General features: G+C 45.5%; 1 protein-coding gene across 1 annotated transcript in view; it reads right to left on the bottom strand.

The window, feature by feature from the left end:
• LOC140734985 (protein transport protein Sec24C-like) overlaps nucleotides 1–19,809 on the bottom strand; it is a 74,722-nt gene that overhangs the window by 11,117 nt on the left and 43,796 nt on the right. The window contains exons 13-17 of the mRNA XM_073059774.1: nucleotides 19,169–19,267; nucleotides 16,208–16,378; nucleotides 13,590–13,686; nucleotides 6,962–7,104; nucleotides 5,983–6,121 (exon numbers count right to left, since the gene is read on the bottom strand). Coding sequence (XP_072915875.1) covers nucleotides 5,983–6,121; nucleotides 6,962–7,104; nucleotides 13,590–13,686; nucleotides 16,208–16,378; nucleotides 19,169–19,267 — 649 coding nt within the window. The remainder of the gene's footprint in view (nucleotides 1–5,982; nucleotides 6,122–6,961; nucleotides 7,105–13,589; nucleotides 13,687–16,207; nucleotides 16,379–19,168; nucleotides 19,268–19,809) is intronic.

The raw sequence follows: 19,809 nt of genomic DNA, 5'->3' as shown, positions 1-19,809 counted from the left end.
AGTGAGCGTTTCATCTGCTGGTGGAAATGCCAGCCGCTGTAGTCCCAGTGGGTTTGTCCGGCCAAACAAGTCTTTGATAAGTAATAAAGTAAATAAAAATAAACACACTTAGTTTTGTCTGTAACTCATGGGATGACTAATCTTCAGATACAGACACTCTGTGACACTGTTAGGATTGTAACACACTTAAGATTGCATTTCATCAAGTGCATTGTAAAGCTCCACAATTCAAAGTATATTTATTACCAAAGTATGTATAAATGATACAATCTTGAGATCTGTCTGCTTACAGGCAGCCAGAAAACAAGAAATCCAAAAGAACCCCATTTTTAAAGAAAGACCAACACAGAGAGAGGAAAACAAACACAAATCTTGCGAACAATAAAAGCAAGCGGATAGCAGAGTATGTGTCGCAGAACAACGAGCACAACCAGCCCCACCCCCAGTCCTGACGCCCTGCCTTTTCAGTCCACCTGGCCCGGCAATTAAATTGTAAAAAACATCAAGTCGTTCCTCACACTCAGACCCGGGCCCTGTCTCACTGATACACTCGGGGCCTGGACCCCGCTGCCTCATTTCAGCCCGTGCCTGATCTTTACAAATTGGCCCAGCACTTAGATCGATTCAACCTTACTCTCAGTTTAGGCGGACGAGCTCCGAGACTCCTCTGCACTGATTTTCTCCACCCTTCTCATTCCAACTGGCTCCCCAGCTGCCGATATTCACTACAGAGACCTGTAAATTTCAAGACACAGAGGAGATTCAAAGGCCTTCGGGTCTAGGCAGGAGAACGGCATGTGCTGCCCAGTGACCCCCGATTTAATCCTAGCCGACCATTTGTGTACATTGCTCAAGATCTCCAGCATCAGCAGAATTTCGTGCCTGAGATCTTCCCAACCTGGGGCCCACAGACCCCTCGCTTAGCTGAGTTGGTTCATGGTATACGTAAGGTTGGGAAGCTCTGATCCCAATGGATGTCACATACACAAGGGACGCACCAGCGTAGAATATCTCAGGGTTGAACAGGCCCTTCAGCCCACAACATCAGACAATTGAAGAAGATTGATATGAGTCCCCAAATCCTAAGGACTTTCTACAGGGGCACAGTTGAGAGCATCCTGACTGGCTGCATCACTGCCTGGTATGGGAACTGTACTTCCCTCAATCACAGAACTCTGCAGAGAGTGGTGCGGACAGCCCAGCACATCTGTAGATGTGAAATTCCCACTATTCAGGAAATTTACAAAGACAGGCGTGTAAAAAGGACCCGAAGGATCATTAGGGACCTGAGTCACCCCAAGCACAAACTGTTGTAGCTGCTACCATATGGGAAATGGTATCACGGTATTAAAGCGAGGACCAATAGGCTCTGAGACAGCTTCCTCCACCAAGCCATCAGACCGATTAATTCATGCTGATACAACTGTATTTCTTTGCAATATTGAATGTCCTGTTATACATACTACATTAAAAATTACTATAAATTGCACATTGCACATTTAGACCAAGACATAACATAAAGATTTTTACTTCTTGTGTATGTGAAGGATGTAAGTCAATTGAAATTAATTCAAATCTCCACTGCTCTCAAACGTATCTCTCCCATTTCCCGCACATCTGCCCTCACCCCATCCGCCCACCACCCCACTCGGGATAGGGTTCCCCTTGTCCTCACCTACCACCCCACCAGCCTCTGGGTCCAATGTATAATTCTCCGTAACTTCCACCACCTCCAACGGGATCCCACTACCAAGCACATCTTTCCCTCCCACCTTTCTGCTTTCCGCAGGGATCGCTCCCTACGCGACTCCCTTGTCCATTTGTCCCCCCCCCCCCACCCCATCCCTTCCCACCGATCTCCCTCCTGGCACTTATCCTTGTAAGCGGAACAAGTGCTACACCTGCCCTTACACTTCCTCCCTCACCACCATTCAGGGCCCCAGACAGCCCTAGGTGAAGCGACACTTCACCTGTCAGTCGGCTGGTGTGGTATACTGCGTCCAGTGCTCCCAGTGTGGCTTTTTATATATTGGTGAGACCCGATACAGACTGGGAGACCATTTCACTGAACACCTACGCTCTGTCCGCCAGAGAAAGCAGGATCTCCCAGTGGCCACACATTTTAATTCCACGTCCCATTCCCATTCTGATATGTCTAACCATGGCCTCCTCTACTGTCAAAATGAAGCCACACTCAGGTTGGAGGAACAACAACTTATATACTGGCTGAGTAGCCTCCAACCTGATGGCATGAACATTAACTTCTCTAACTTCTGTTAATGCCCCTCCTCCCCTTCTTACCCCATCCCTGATATATTTAGTATTTTCCCCCCTCCTTTTTTCTCTCTCTCTTTCTGCCCATCACTCTGCCTGTTCTCCATCTCCCTCTGGTGCTCCCCTCCCCCTTTCTTTCTCCCTAGGCCTCCCGTCCCATGATCCTTTCCCTTCTCCAGCTCTGTATCCCTTTTGCCAATCACCTTTCTGGCTCTCAGCTTCATCCCGCCCCCTCCGATCTTCTCTTATCATTTCGCATTTCCCCCTCCCCCTCCTACTTTCAAATCTCTTACTATCTTTCCTTTCAGTTAGTCCTGACAAAGGGTCTCAGCCCGAAACGTCAACAGTGCTTCTCCCTATAGATGCTGCCTGGCCTGCTGCGTTCCACCAGCATTTTGTGTGTGTTGCTTGAATTTCCAGCATCTGCAGATTTCCTCGTGTCAAATCTCCACTGCTCATTACACCCACTCACACTATTCTCTTTTACCCTTGCTAGATTGGTAACTTTCTAAAGACTACAGACTGACTGGCATATCAGCCATGCTTATCGTATCATATCATATCAGCTCCCTATGCTTCACCTGCAATCATTTCCTTCCCAAATCCCTTTCCGCCCCCCCCCCCCCATGATGATGTTGATTGGTGAAGACCAGGGGTCAGGGGAGTCACTGCATTTATTCTCCAGATACTCATAACCCTGCCCTCCCAGCCATCCTTTACTGCAGGGGTCACAGACTAACAGTAAACTGCAGGCTGCCTGAATGTTCCCTCCCTGCAATGAAATCAAGGCAGGCTCTTGGATCTGTGTTGACAGCCGCAGCTCAGACAGGCAACAGGTTCCGCCAGCCTTCACAGTGAGACAGTTCTACAGCACAGAAACAGGCCATTCAGCCCACGTCACGCAACTGTATTCATCCCCCTCTCCCAGCACTTCCCCCTATACCTCATCTAGACACTTTTTAAATGCTGTCCACAACTCTCCTTCCACCATTCTTTAAAGGCAGTAAACTCCAGGCCCTCTCCACTCTCTGGGTGAAAAAGGCCCACCTCAGCCCCTCAGATCTCCTCTAAATCTCAAAGGGGCCCTGGGCTGGAGAACTGTTTGTATGTGTGAGTGGGTGGTTGAGTGTGAGGAAAGGGGAAAACTATTGTTTTGTTGCTTCTGTTATTTAGTTTTATTTTATTTAAATACAGCGCAGAATAGGCCCTTCCAGGGTTCGAGCCGTGCTGCCCAGATTTAACCTTAGCCTAATCACAGGACAATTGACCAATTAACTTACTTGCCTTTGGACTGTGGGAGGAAGCCCACATGGTCACAGGGAGAAACGTACCAACTCTTTGCGGTCAGTGGTGGGAATTGAACCCGGGTCTCCAGTACTGCAAAGCGTTGTGCTAACCGCGACGCGACCGTGCCGCACTGTTCTGCAGAACGGAGGGGGAATGACATGCTGGCGCTGGAACACGTGGCAACACTTGCGGGCTGCCTTGGGTGGTCTTGGATGCTAATGCAAATGACACATTTCACTGTATGTTTCAATGTACGTTTGATAAATAAATGAAAGACTCTGAATCTCTTACCCAATGACCTAAATTTTCAGGTAGTTTCCTGCAGTTTACTGTATCTGTACCCCACATCATTTTGTTGACCTCATTCACGTTTCCTTCTTAAACTCCTTTCCTCCAGAGATAACAGATAAAGGTAGCTAGATTAGCAACACACACAAAACTCAGCTAGTCAGGCAGCATCTATGGAAACTAATAAACAGCCAATGTCTAGGCTGAGAACTCTTTTTTCAGGACACTTCTTCAGATAGATAGATTAGCTTTATTTGTCATATGTACATTGAAACATCGATACAGAGAAATACATTATTTACATTAATCAACACAGTCTGAGGATGTACTGAGGGCAGCCCACAAGTGTCACGTTTCCAAAACCAGCATAGCATGCCCACACTTACTAACCTGTACCATAAGATAGAGGGGCAGAATGTAGCCAATTGGCCCATCGAGTCTGCTCCACCGTTTCATCATGGCTGATCACTTCTCTCTCAGCTCTAATAGCCTGCTTTTTCCCTGTATCTTTTCATGCCCTGACCATCAACCTCTGCCTTAAGTATACTCAATGACTTGACCTTCACAGCCGCCTGTGGCAACTAATTCTACAGACTCAACACTCTCTGGCTAAAGAAATTCCTCCTCACCTCCATTCTAAATGGATGTCGCTCTAATCTGAGACTGTGTCCTCTACTCTTATACTCCCCCACCACAGGAAACATCCTCTCAACATACACTCTATCAAGGCCTTTCAACATTCAATGGGCTTCAATGAGATTCCCCCTTCGTTCTTCCAAATTCCAGTGAGTACAGACCCAGAGCTATCAAACGTTGCTCATGTGATAAGCCATACAATCCCAGAAGCATTTCTTCACATATTTGGAATGTGGGAGGAAACCAGAGCACCCAGAGGAAACCCACATGGTCACAGGGAGAACGTCCTTACCAACAGCGGCAGGAATTGACCCTGGATCGCTGACAATGTAAAGCATTACACCATTCACTACTTTACTGTTACACCCAGCCCTTCCAGTTTCTCCTCATAAGTGTAACTAACTCAATAAGCCAAGCAACATCATGATGAATCTCTTCTGCACCCTCTCCTGCGCTACCCCATCTTTCCTGGGACCTTCCAAGGGTGGGTTGGCAAGTTTGCAGACGACGCAAAGGTTGGTGGTGTTGTAGATAGTGTAGAGAATTGTCGAAGATTGCAGAGAGACATTGATAGGATGCAGAAGTGGGCTGAGAAGTGGCAGATGGAGTTCAACCCGGAGAAGTGTGAGGTGGTACACTTTGGAAGGACAAACTCCAGGGCAGAGTACAAAGTAAATGGCAGGATACTTGGGAGTGTGGAGGAGCTGAGGGATCTGGGGGTACATGTCCACAAACCCCTGAAAGTTGCCTCACAGGTAGATAGGGTAGTTAAGAAAGCTTATGGGGTGTTAGCTTTCATAAGTCGAGGGATAGAGTTTAAGAGACACAATGTAATGATGCAGCTCTATAAAACTCTAGTTAGGCCACATTTGGAGTACTGTGTCCAGTTCTGGTCGCCTCACTATAGGAAGGATGTGGAAGCATTGGAAAGGGTACAGAGGAGATTTACCAGGATGCTGCCTGGTTTAGAGAGTATGGATTATGATTAGAGATTAAGGGAGCTAGGGCTTTACTCTTTGGAGAGAAGGAGGATGAGAGGAGACATGATAGAGGTGTACAAGATATTAAGAGGAATAGACAGAGTGGACAGCCAGCGCCTCTTCCCCAGGGCACCACTGCTCAGTACAAGAGAACATGGCTTTAAGGTAAGGGGAGGGAAGTTCAAGGGGGATATTAGAGGAAGGTTTTTCACTCAGTGGTTGGTGCATGGAATGCACTGCCTGAGTCAGTGGTGGAGGCAGATATGCCAGTGAAGTTTAAGAGACTACTAGACAGGTATATGGAGAAACTTGAGGTAGGGGGTTATATGGAAGGCAGTGGTTGAGGGTCGGCACAACATTGTGGGCCAAAGGGCCTGTAATGTGCAGTACTATTCTATGTTCTTCCACAAAATGAAAGCCAGACACGAGGTCTAACATCCCGTGTCCCAAATCACACTCAGCTTCTGGAACCCCGGACAATCCTGCTCACCTCAGTCAGCTGCTGTACTCTACTCACCGGTCTTGGCAAAGTAGTTCAACAGGGTTTCAGCCTGGGATGTCCTGAAGGTGTCAACCAGCTGGCTGGAGCAGTTGAGAGCAACATTATGAATTCTGAGCCTGCGCTGCCCACCAAGCGTTGTGTAGAGGAGCACAAACTGAGGGCAAAAGGAACAAGAACAGTCAGTTCCGGGAGTGGAGCAAGAAGACTAGCCTGGCTGCACAAGCAAGCAAACAGCACATCTTTGGATAACTACTGCTACTGTGCTGGTGGTGTAGTGGCATTAGCACTGGACTTCACAGCAGGAGGTCCTGGGTTTGAATCTGGTCGGCTCCTTGCATGAATTCCATCCGTACTAGCAACTTGGCCTTATAAAACAGACAAATTCTAAAGAAATGGCAAGGTTGCTGCCTGATATGCCAAACACGGGGAGGAAAAACAATATGTCATGAAAAGCAATGTTGCTCACTGTCTCTCAGCACGTGTGAGTATAATAAATCAGTAGTAGTAGTAGTGTAGAGTGATCACCAGATTGAGTGTGATATTCTCCTAAATCGGGGGTTCCCGGCCTTTTTAATGTCATGGACTCCTACCATTAACCAAGGACGCCTGGTTGGGAATCCCATCCTAAAGGGTGGATTCTCTTAATGGAGAACGCATGCGCATGACTGTAGGTCTCATCTGCCCAGTCTGCCAGAGCCAACTTCGCATGCTAGGACAGGCATGTCCTTATCTCACCCGGGTACAAGTCCCACCAGCTATCCTCACTTGGTTTAGCCTCCTGTCGAAGCGGTGTGGCCGCTATCGCATGCAGACAACTGCTTGGAGCCACAGGTGAGAGCTGAGCGTCTGCTGGGGACCAAAGGTGAGTGAGCTGCCCCAGAATGGACATGACAAGCCCCTTCACCAGAGGTGCTACCCCTCCCTGGACTGTGCTGTGATGTTCTATGTTCTACGAAATGATGGCTGGTGTGGAGGAAATATAATGAGGATTTACCTGTATGGGCACACCATCCTTTTCCTGAAGCTTCCCATCGTGTTTGAACTCCACCAGCAGGGCTTTGTCACTGTCAACTGCAGCCAGTTCCACCTCAGCTGAGTTCATGAGCAACGAGCCATAGTAGTTGGTCGCTCTGATACCTGGGCCCAGAACAAAACTATGTTCAAAGCGTCTCTCACTCCCATAATGTTCTCACGTCTAGAGATGATTACTGCCTTCGGCAAGGTCATGGCCTGAACCCTTCGCCTCCATGGGTGAGGCCTGACCTACCGAGTTCCTCCAGCAGATTGTTTGTGGTTTGGCCTCTGACTGGGAAATGGGAGCCTAGGCTATTGGTCAGCCGCTTTCTTCAGTGGGTGGAGATGGAGGAAACTGCAAAGGCCAAGATGGACAGAGATGTGGAGCCTCTGGTGGTGGGTGTGCCTGTTTCAGATGTTGTCTCAGGCCAAGTCTGGACAACCTCTGGATAGTGGGGGAAGAGGAGAGAGACCCTCACTTCAAGAAGCTTTCTATTTTCAACTTTTTAATACAGACTGATGGACTGTGCATATGATGCCCATGTAGAGCAGTTGTATCTGATACAGCCTGGATTCCCTCCCCAGTCCATATGTAGCAGAGTATGTCCATCAGCTAGCTAAGAACATGAAAGACAGAAACAAAAGTAGGCCCCCAAGTCTGCTCCACCATTCAGTCAGATCAAGGCTCATCCAATCTGCACTCTACTGCCCTTGAATGGAAAATCCTGCAAAAAGTAATGGATACAGCCCAGTCCATCATGGGTAAAGCCCTCCCCACCACTGAGCACATCTACATGAAACACTGTCGCAGGTAAACAGAATCCATCATCACCAATTCCCACCACCCAGGTCCTGCTCTCTTCTCACTGCGGCCATCAGGAAGAAGGTACAGGAGCCTCAGGACTCACACCACCAGGTTCAGGAACAGTTATTACCCCTCAACCATCAGGGTCTTGAACCAAAGAGAACAACTACACACACCCATCATTGAAATGTTGCCACAATCTATGGACTCACTTTCAAGGACTCTTCATCTCATGTTCTTGATACTTATTGTTTATTTATTATTATTATTATTATTATTATTATTATTTCTTTCTTCGTGTTTGCACAGTTTGTAGTAATTTGCACATGGGCTAAATGCCTAAGTTGGTGCAGTCTTTCATTGATTCTATTATGGTTATTATTGTATTATGGATTTATTGAGTATGTCCACAAGAGAATGAATCTCAGGGTTGTATATGATACATATATGTACTTTGATAATAACTATTTTGAACTGCTTTCATCTCTCTAACCAGATTCCTTCATTCCCCCGTGTTTAAGTATCTCTCAGTCTCCACCTTGAATATACTGAAAGACTCTGTGCAGTATTGTGTTACTAAGGACTTGGCAAGTCTCCAAGCCATTGTATCCCTTAGCCGCGAAAGGCTCAGAGTGAAGGGTACAGCGCAAGAGTGATCGGAGCAAATCACCAGCCCCGATGCTGACTAGACTTGATTGCCACTGACGTTGGACAGGATCTTATAAGCCACATTAATCAGTAAAGATGATACCACCTACTGCTGCCGTCTCATTTTAAGAAACTTCAGCAGACATCTTCAGCATCCTGGTCTGGAAATCAACTTTACGGGCCACGTGAAACTGCCTTCCAAAAGAAATCATTGAATCATACATACATAGAAATGGACCCATCACGCCATACTGTCCACGCCGATTATAACATCCAGTTACACCAATCCTACCTGCCTGTATCCCACTATCCATCCTTAATCCCATTATTTTATTAGTCATAGGAAAGTACAGAACAGAAACAGACCCTTCAGCGCATCTAGTTGATGCCAAAACTCCTCACCCCGCCCCCCACCATTTTCTCATCAATCTCCCTCTTCTCCCCTGATTCCACCACTCATTTACATACTAGGGGCAATTTGCAATGGCCAATTAATATACCAATCTGTACATCTTTGGGATGTGTGGGGAAACCTGGTGCTCTTGGAAGAAACCCATTGCGAAAACGTGCAAACTCCACACAGCCGTCAGCCAAGTCAAGGATCAAACCAGGGTCTTTGTCACTTTTGAGGTGGGGGCTTCACTAACAGGAGAGATTGTGCAGTTGCTGGAGATCCAGAGCAACGCACGCAAAATGCCGGCAGAACTCAGGACTGCCGAAGGGTCTCAGCCCAAAATGTTGACTGTGCTCTTTTCCGTAGATGCTGCCTGGCCTTTTGAGTTCCTCCAGCATTTTGTGTGTGTTGCTTGGATTTCCAGCCTCAGCAGATTGCCCTTTGTTTGTAGTTGACGTTACTGGTCCTTCATCAGGACTGGAAAGGAAGAGGGAAGAGAGCAATGCTAATATCAGTGAATTTATACCCTCTGATATAGTACATCAGAGTGTATACCACATACTCTGGAGGGGAAGGACTACAAGGTGGCAGGTGACAGGTCAGACCATGTGAGGGGGTAAGTGGATGGATTGGAGGTGGGAGGTGGTAATGGCTCTACCAACTGTACCATTCATGGCATTATTTTTGAAACCAAACTACATTTCATTTTAAAAAACGGCAACATTATAAACCCTACTGATGTTCTGAAATAAAATGGCTGAATAATAATTAACCAAAAGTTTAGAGCTTCTGACAGACTGCAGAGTTTGGCAAATTATATGACTGTTTGTCTCCCTGTCATTGTGGAAGGAGCGATATCTGTCTCTCCCTTGTCAGTGAGAGAGAGAACCTGAGGGACATCAACATGTTTGAGTGAACGGTTGGTTTTTGATGGACTGTAGACCATGATCTCTCTTAGGGGCTTTGCTGTTGCTTGCATGGGGGATGGTGGAAATTCTGATGCTTTGTGCTAGAATAGGCAGGGGTGGGGGAGGGCTGATGCTGCTCGTGCATGGGGGGAGGGGCTTTGGGGTCCTTATGTTATTTTCTGTCATTTGTTCTTTGGGATTTTTTTCTTCAGTTTTGAGAATGTCTGTCGAGAGTAAGAATTTCAGGTTGTATAGTGTATAGATTCCCTGATATTAAATCGAACCAATGAATCATCCATTCAGCAAAGTTACACTCTTGTTTTGCTAGAGCAGAAATTGTAAAATTCTCAAAAAGTTCAAAGTTCAATGTGTTTATTATCAAAGTACAGACATGTCACCATATACAATCCTGAGATTCATTTTCTCGTACGAATAGTAACTATCCAGAATCAATGAATGACTGCACCAACTAGGGCGTTCAACCAGAGTGTAGAAGAAGTGTGCAAACAGAAAAAAAAAGAAATCATAATAAATAAATATGGAGAACATGAAATGAAGAGTCCCTGAAAGTGAGTCCATTGGTTGTGGGAACATTGCAACGATGGAGCAAGTGAAGTTGAGTGGATTTGTGTTTCACGAGCCTGATGGTTGAGAGGTAATAACTATTCCTGAACCTGGTAGTGAGAGTCCTTAGGTTGTACCTAAAGGAAGATTGGGGTGGCACAGTAGCATAAATGCAATTACAGTGCCAGACACCTAGGCTCTGTTCCGCCACTCTCTAGAAGGGGTTTTTGCATTCCCCCCGCGACCCTGTGGGTTTTCTCCAGGTGCTCCGGTTTCCTCCCAAGTTCTAAAGACACGCAGGTTGGTAAGTGGCACACACAAAAATGCTGGAGGAACTCAATAGGCTAGGCAGCACCTATGGAAAGGAGTAAACCATCTAGGTTTTGGGCTGAGACCCTTCATCAGGACTGGAAAGGAAGGGCGAAGAAGCCAGAATAAGAACGTGGGGGAAGGGGAGGAAGAAGTACATGGTGGCAGGTGATAGTTAAAACTGGGAGAGGGAGGAGGGGTGCAGTAAAGAGCTGGGAATTTGGTTGGTGAAAGAAATAAAGGGCTGGAGAAGGGGGAATCTGATAGGAGAGGACAGAATACGGTGGAAGGAGGAGGAGCACAAGAGGGAGGTGATGGGCAGGTAAGGAGATAAGGTGAGAGAGGGAAACAGGAAAGGGAAATGGTGAATGAGAGGGGGAGCAATTACAAGATATTCAAGAAATCAATGTTCATACCATCGGGTTGGAGGCTACCCAGACGGAATGTATGGTGTTGCTCCTCCAACCTGAGCGTGGCCTCATTGTGGTTAGTAAGTTAATTGGTCTCATGGGTGCAAAATGGGCAGTGAATACTCACTGGGCCAAAGGGCCTTGTTACCATACTGAATCTGTAAATAAATACATTTTTAAAAATATAAGATCCTCAGCTACTAAAGGTGGATAACATACTGTGGCTACAGTGACACAGAGGAGGTTTGATGTTGTGATGGGACAGAGATTTAAACAAGCTGGTGCATCGAATGGCAAGGTTCGCTACACGGAAGGGAAGGGATGAGAAGAGCAAGTCATCAGAAAGAATGGTATGGTCAGGGTAGGGGTTTAATAATAATGGACAGTTTTTAATTCAAAAGGAATGGTTACTCAGAGCAAGCCATCAACGGTGGTTACAAGTGCAGAGTGATTAAAGCTATGGCCATTCCCAATCAGGGATGATAACTTGACAAAGATTGAAGAGCAAAAATAAATACTGGGTTCACAGGAGACATGAGCAGATGCTGGAACCTGGAGCAAGATGCGAGTTACTGAAGGAATTCTGCTGATCAGGTGGTATCTATTGATGAAAATAGGCAGTTGACAGGACAGGAGACAAATCTCAAGATTGTATATACTTGGATAACAAATTTACTTTGAACTTTGAGTTGATGTTTCAGTTGAGACTGTTATGTTTTGTAACTTCAAAACATTAAACTAATTTAAAGGAAGACATGACAGTCCAGGAATGCAAGTCTAACTTTGTGGTTACTTTGCATATCACGTGGGAGAATAATGACATATGCAGTTTGTGTATTTTAACATATAACCCATAATGAATCATTTAAATGACCAAGAATGTTTAATCAACCAATATATATACACAAGATTACTCAAATTTTATTGAAATATCTGTAAATGAGATTGTGTTTCACTGGCTGGGTGGTAATTACACAAATTGGGTGGGGGGGGGACGTTGGTGTAGTGGTTAGCACAACGATTTACAATACCAGTGACCTGGGTTCAATTCCCGCCACTGCCTGTAAGGAGTTTGTATGTTCTCCCCGTGTGGATTTCCTCCCACAGTCCAAAGATGTATCAGTTGATAGGTTAATTGGTTATTATAAATTGTCCCATGATTAGAACATAGAACAATACAGCACAGTACAGGCCCTTCGGCCCATAGTATTGTGCCCACCCTTAAACCCTGCCTCCCATATAAACCCCCAACCTTAAGTTCCTCCATATACCTGTCTAGCAGTCTCTTAAATTTCACTAGTGTATCTGTCTCCACCACTGACTCAGACAATGCATTCCACGCACCAACCACTCTCTGAGTAAAAAACCTTCCTCTAATATCCCCCTTGAACTTTCCACCCCTTACCTTAAAGCCATGTCCTCTTGTATTGAGCAGTGGTGCCTTGGGGAAGAGGCGCTGGCTGTCCACTCTATCTATTCCTCTTAATATCTTGTATACCTCTATCATGTCTCCTCTCATCCTCCTCCTCTCCAGAGAGTAAATCTCTAGCTCCCTTTATCTCTGATCATAATGCATTCTCTTATGAAAGCTAACACCCATAAGCTTTCTTAACTACCCTATCTACCTGTGAGGCAACTTTCAGGGATCTGTGGACATGTACCCCCAGATCTCTCTGCTCCTCCACACTTCCAAGTATCCTGTCATTTACTTTGTACTCTGCCTTGGAGTTTGCCCTTCCAAAGTGTACCACCTCACATTTCTGTGGGTTGAACTCCATCTGCCACTTCTCAGCCCACTTCTGCATCCTATCAATGTCTCTCTGCAATCTTCGACAATCCTCTACACTATCCACAATACCACCAACCTATGTGTCGTCTGCAAACTTGCCAACCCACCCTTCTACCCCCACATCCAGGTCTTTAATAAAAATCACGGAAAGTAGAAGTCCCAGAACCGGTCCTCGTGGAACACCACTAGTCACAACCCTCCAATCCGAATGTACTCCCTCCACTACAACCCTCTGCTTTCTGCAGGCAAGTCAATTCTGAATCCACCTGGCAAAACTTCCCTGGATCCCATGCCTTCTGACTTTTTGAATAAGCCTACCATGTGGTACCTTGTCAAATGCCTTAGGCTGGGGTTAAATTGGGGGACTGCTGGACTGTGCAGCTCAAAGGACTGGAAGGGTCTACTCCAAGCTCTATGTTAATAAATAATTAAATAACTAGAATATTAAATACACAACAGAGACCATCCATCTGGATGAAGGGTCTTGACTTGAAACACCAACTATCCATTTCACTCTCAGATGTTATAGAAAGTTTATGAGGAGAAGGCAGGAGAATGGGGTTGAGGGGGATAATAAATCAGCTGTGATGGAATGGCAGAGCAGACTCGATGGGCTGAATGGCCTAATTCTGCTCCTTGTGTCTTATGATCTTAAGCCGAGTTACTTGCTTAAGAAAATGGGTTCCACAGCTTTGTGTTTCAAGCAATGAGTCAGGATATTCTGGTAGTTTGGGATGCATTACCTCCACAAAATAAATACCCACAAGAACGGACGAGGTACCTTTCCTTGTGTGGACATTCATCACAGCATTGAATCCCAGAAGCTTCTCCACGTTCCTTTGAAGGTCCCCCTGGAACTGCTCCGCATCTCTCTCAACCTGCCGATCAGATCAAACGGGTGGGATGGAGAGCTTGTCAGACCCACCAGGATGTCTTGATTCATTCTGGAATCATATTCTCACAACTCCAAACCACTTTCTATCCTTCGGCTGTGACTACAGGCCACAGCGACTGCACCGCAGGAGGGGACACACCCTAACAATCTTCATATTTAACAAAGGCTAGTCAACAGTCACATCAACATCACAGGAACTGCCCCACCAGTCACCACCCCACCGCTATTCAAACCCAGCGAAGTTGCTGGAGGGAGTATCTTTCAACAGTGGCAATATTTTAACTAAGATAATAATTCAATGATTTAATTTTAGTTTCCACCTCAACGTCACACTCTTCAGTGGCGGCTCCGGCTACACGGTGGCGACACTTTAAAAGTGTCTGCACCTCCACAGTGGTGACTGTGCCTCAGTGAATTCATCTCCACAGTAAAGCACACCTCAGATGTGAACGACAGCCACATGTCAACACTGCCTGCACGTCAACACTTCCATTTTTGTGCTCGTGAGCAGTTTCGGACCCCTTATCTAGGAACGGACGTGCTGGCATTTGAGAAAGTCCAGAGAAAGTACATGAGAATGATCCCGGGAATGAAAGGGTTAATGAATGAATAAGGAACATTTGATAGCTCTGGGCTCGTTCTCACTGGAGTTTATAAGAATGAGTGTTGGGGGGGGGGTGAGTGAAGAAAGGGAGTGTCACTGAAACCTAGTGAATATTGAAAGACCTAGATAGTGTAGAAGTGGAGAGAATGTTTCCAATACTGGTGGTGTCCAGGACTAGAGTGCACAGCCTCAGAAGAGAGAGGAGGAGGAATTTCTTCAGTCAGAGGGTGGTGAATCTGTGCAATTCACTGCCACAGACGGCTGTGGAGGCCAAGTCAATGAGTATTTTTAAAGCAGAGATTGATAGGTCATGGGGAGAAGATAGGAAGATGGGGTTGAGGGAATAATAAATCAACCGTGATGGGATGATGGAACAGACTTGATGGGCCAAATGGCCTAATCCTGCTCCAATGTCTTCAGGTCTTATTTGGGATTTTTCCTTAAAACTTACATTTTTAATCTTTACAGAGTTATTGGTACTGAGGTAAAAAAAAAATCCTTAAAGAATGTTGGAACAGACACCTGGAATCAGAATCTGCTTCTGCGTTCTCTCTCTGTGTATGACTGGACTTCAGCAATGACTGCATCTCACTGACTGAAATAATCTATAAAATGATAACTCTTCACGTCAACAATGATGCACCAGAATAATACTTCTATGTTAGGACATTTTAAAATCATGTAAAAACATTGTAGTATGGGGGGGGGGGGTCACTTGGTGGATCTACTAGTGAGCTTGCTCCTGGGCCTGGCCAAGATGTCCAGGCAGTGGACAGTCAACGGCTCTGCCTGAGCCGACTGCTTGCCGCTCTTCCAGGATTACGATCGTGCCCAGGTGTCCTTCAAGAGGAAAGCGTGCGGTCACTATGACACAGAGTTCTGAAAACGGAAGTCACCTCCTCCCTCCCAGAGAATTGAGTGTCTTGTAGATGAGGGTAACTATATTTTAATTTGATATTGTAAATAGTTTTGAAAATCCCTGATTATTGTGTGCATTTTGTGATTGAATAAACTTTTGTAGTTTTGTAAAAAAAAAAATCCTTTCTTTCTAAGGCATCTCAGAAGTAGCTTCTTTATATCTCTTGAATTGCGATGACCAGCTTAACATGGGAAGTAGTGTTAACCTTTGAAAGTGAAATAAAGTAAACATAATGTATTGGAATCATGATTTGATATAAAACCGGCCAAGGACATTGGAGATTCTCCCCATTCTGTAAGACATCATAAACACAAGGAAGTCTGCAGATGCTGGAAATCCAAGGCAACACACACAAAGTGCTGGAGGAACTCATCAGGTCAGGCAGCATCTGTGCGAAAGAGCAAACAGTCAGCATTTTAGGCTGAGACTCTTCTTCAGGACTGTGAAGGAAGGGGGAAGACCCCAGAATAAAAAGGTGGGGGGAGGGGAAGAAGGATAGTTAGAAGGTGACAGGTGAAGCCAGGTGGAGGGAAAGATAAAGGGCTGGAAAGGTAGGAATTTAATAGGAGAGGAGAGTGGGCCATAGGAGAAAGGGAAGGAGGAAAGGACCCAGGGAAGTGATAGGCATGTGAGTAGAGGTAAAAGGCCAGAGTGGGGAATAGAAGAAGAGGTGAGGGGGTGGAATAAATATTTACCAGAAGGAGAAATTGATATTCATACCATCGGGTTGGAGGCTACCCAGACAGAATATAAGGTGTTGCTCCTCCACACCAAGGGTGGCCTCATCTTGGCACAACAGGAGGCCTTGGACCGACATGTCAGAACGGGAATGGGAATTCTGTAGCATCCTTCAGATTCGCCTGAGTCAGTACTGGAACTTAAAAGTTTTATATCTTTCTGGAGTTGGACCTGAGTCAGCAAACTAATTACTGAGAATACACCTGCAGTGAACTAAAGTTGCCTGATTGAGAATGACATAACCTTAAAATTGCTGTAGTTGTAGAGACTTCCTCCAGTCTTGAAGGTCACCAGAGCCAGGGAGGCCAAGTCTACATACTGGTCGGAGAAGATGAAGAGGTCCACACTGCAGCCCTGCTGCACGCACTGCTTGGCCAGCGTCAGGTAGTAGCTGCTTCGAGGCTGGAATGAGGACTGACACAGCAGATACATATAATCTCAGAACTAATTCACTTACAACACCTCACTGCACAATAGAACACCCTGCCCTACCCACAGCCAAGCCAGCAGGAAGAGACTGCGGTGTGGAGTGGCACTTTTTGCTCCGTCCAGTACAGCCCCACCATTTCAGCTCAGCTCTCGTCTCCTGTTCTGAAGCAGCACATTGCCTGCTTCTGGCTTGAAAGGATGGAGGACTTGGGGAGATTGTGGAAGGAAATAAACAATCCGCCACTTGATATAGAAATTGCTTACCCAATTACCCTGTGCTTTTCACTACAAAATGCAGAAGATAAAATGTTTCTAGTGTTCAAAACATAGTTGGCGGAAAGTTTCTTAGCTCTTATTCACACCCATCCCACATCCTTCCCACAAATACTGGCATTCCACCACTGGCACTTAAGGGCTAAGTGCCCTTAAGCGTGGGATGTAGTTCATTCTTTATGTGCTGTAATATGATGTGGGCGATCATGGTCTTTCCAAGACTATGACTATTCTTGGCTAATTTTTCTACAGAAGTAGTCTGCCATTGCCTTCTTCTGGGCAGTGTCCAGACCTTTTCAGTACTCTTCAGAGATTGCCTGCCTGGTGTCAGTGGTCACATAACCAGGACTTGTGATATGCACCAGCTGCTCCTACGACCATCCACCACCTGCTCCCATGGCTTCACGTGACCGTGATAGGAGGTGGGTGGGGGGGGGGGGTGGTTAAGCAGGAGTTACACTTTGACTAAGGGTGACCTGCAGCTAGCAGGTGAGGGAGGTGGCGCCTTACACCTCCTTTGGTAGAGACGTATCTCCACCCTGCCAACCTACATTTAGAGATACAACATGATAACAGACCCTTTCAGCCCAACAAGCCCATGCCGCTCAATTACATCCATGCAACCAATTGTTGGAAACCACTTTTTTTTTTAAATAATACTTTTTCATCAGTCATGTATTTTTCACAGTACGTGGTGGTTCATCCCCACTCACTGGCAGAAAGCAGTATAGCAGCTACTTTAACGGTTTGCCACCTTTTTCATTTTTCATTGGCTAAGTATTATCTCATTGCCCACATGATGTATTTGTTTTCATTATAAAGACTATTAACTATTTTATTCTCTATGTAAGGGATTTAACTTATCTATAAAAGTGATGGATTTTTCAGAGTACCATCTTGGCTTCTTTATAACTTTTGTCTTTGCCTCCATACGCCCCTGAGCATCATTTCTCAGCTTTCTATTTAGTTTGCTTGGTATTTGCATGTTCGTTTGTACTCTAAAATAAACTGAAATCTTGGAATTAAGACTGCTTCCCAGAAGAACCCTATGGATCAGAGAGTAAACACTAATCCAACACCTTGGGAGAAAACCAGAGCGCAAAGGGGAAACTTCTCACATGCACGGTTATGGGGTGAATGTACCCATTTCTTACAGGTAGCAGCAGAATTGAACCCGCAATAGCATTGTGCTAACCACTGCCTTTACAGGGGATTGAGGATGAGAATTTACAGGCTGCAGGGCTGGAGGAGGTTGCACAGGTGAAGACAGTGAGAACATTATTTTTTGCTGTGCCACTAAATAGGATTTAAAACCTTCCATGTTGAAAAGGAGGAACATGCCAGCTCCCCTTGACAAAATTAAAACTGCCTGGGAGCAAGATTTAAATTTTCCTTTGTCCAATGATATATGGGATTCAATTCTCAAGTCAGTCAATTCAACTTCTTCATGTGCTCGCCATTACCTGTTACAGTTTAAGGTCGTACACAGGGCTCATACGTCTAAAACTAAATTATCGCGTATCTATCCAGACATTAGTCCCTGTTGCGAAACGTGTAACGGGGGCGAAGCTTCCCTTATTCATATGTATTGGACTTGCCCTGGCTTGGAGAAATACTGGAGAGATGTCTTTCTAACTTTATCCCGTTTACTTAATTACTATTTTGAACCTAATCCTCTGATTGCTCTTCTCGGCACCTTGGGAGAGGTTGACACGCATCTGAGCCCGACTAAACATTGTGCACTGTCTTTTGCCTCTCTTTTGGCCAGACACACAGTCCTTCTTAGGTGGAGAGATGCTGCCCCACCCACTCATGCTCAATGGCTCAGAGATATTATGTCCTGTTTAGACCTTGAAAAGATACTTTATTCACTCCATAATTTGGACATAAAGTTCCAATGGGTGTTGGGACCTTTTCGTGTATATTTTCATAATTCCCGCTTAGATTAAAGGTCCATCCTTTTTTTTTCTTCTACATATAAACCCCTTACTTCCAAGCTTCTTTCAGTTAAGATTTACGGTTTTTGATGTGTAAACATATTATAGTCCAGGCAGTAGGCAATATACCTTCCTTTTATAGATACAGCTCTGTGGTGATTAAAGTTCTGTTTAACTTTTCTATATATTGTAAGGTTGGCTTGGAGTCGGGCAATGGGAGGGTGGGGTGGTAACTAACTATATATGACTCTACCATGGGTGCTTTTTTTAAAACTGTTATGAACTATACATTCGATACCTTTGTTTTGCACTGTACAAACAACTTCTTTATTGGGTTCTTTCCTCTAATAAAAAAAGAAAAAGAAAAGGAGAAACACATTTAATAGGAATTATCTTGGAGAAAGTTCCTCTCGGTGGGCATTACAATACATCCCATGGACTCCCCAGTGCATAGCCAGAATTAGCCTGATCATTAACCCTAGTCTACGCTGGTGACCATTGAGGTGCTGACCAACAAATGTGGTTGTGAAGGAGGTACTCCCACACCCCCTCCCCCTGCCAGTACCTGCTCTTTGTTGGGGTTGCGGTTTCTCACAGGACCCGGGACGGCCACCGTGGGCAGCGACGTGTGGAAGATGAAGAGTTTGCCAAAACAATGAGCAGCCTGGTGGAGTGAAGAGAAGGATGGCATTAATAGCAAATCATAAACACGAAAAAGTCTGCAGATGCTGGAAGTCCAAAGAAACACACACAAAATGCTGGGGAAACTCAGCAGGTCAGGCAGCATCCACGGAAAAGAATAAACAGTTGATGTTTCGGGCCTAGACTCTTCATCAGGATTGGAAAGGAAGGGGAAGATGCCAGAATAAAAAGGAGAGAAGGAGGCTAGCTAGGTCATAGGTGAAGCCAGGTGGGTGGGAAAGGTCAAGAGCTGGAGAGGAAGTAATCTGATAGGAGTGGAGGTTGGACCATAGGAGAAAGGGAAGGAGGAGGGGCCCCAGACAGAAGTGGTAGGCAGGTGAGAAGATTTATTTACTGGAAGGTGAAATTGATATTCATGCCATCAGGTCGGAGGCTACCCAGACAGAATATAAGGTGTTGGTCCTCCAACCTGAGTGTGGCCTCATTTTGGCACAAGAGGAGTCCAAGGAGTACATGTCGGAATGGGAACAGGAATTAGAATTAAAATGTTTGGTCATCCAGGAG

The sequence above is a fragment of the Hemitrygon akajei genome, chromosome 1 (genome assembly GCF_048418815.1).
Source record: "Hemitrygon akajei chromosome 1, sHemAka1.3, whole genome shotgun sequence".
NCBI lineage: Eukaryota > Metazoa > Chordata > Chondrichthyes > Myliobatiformes > Dasyatidae > Hemitrygon > Hemitrygon akajei.
The sequence above is the reverse complement of the archived record's forward strand: the minus strand, read 5'-3'. Positions and strand labels throughout refer to the sequence as shown.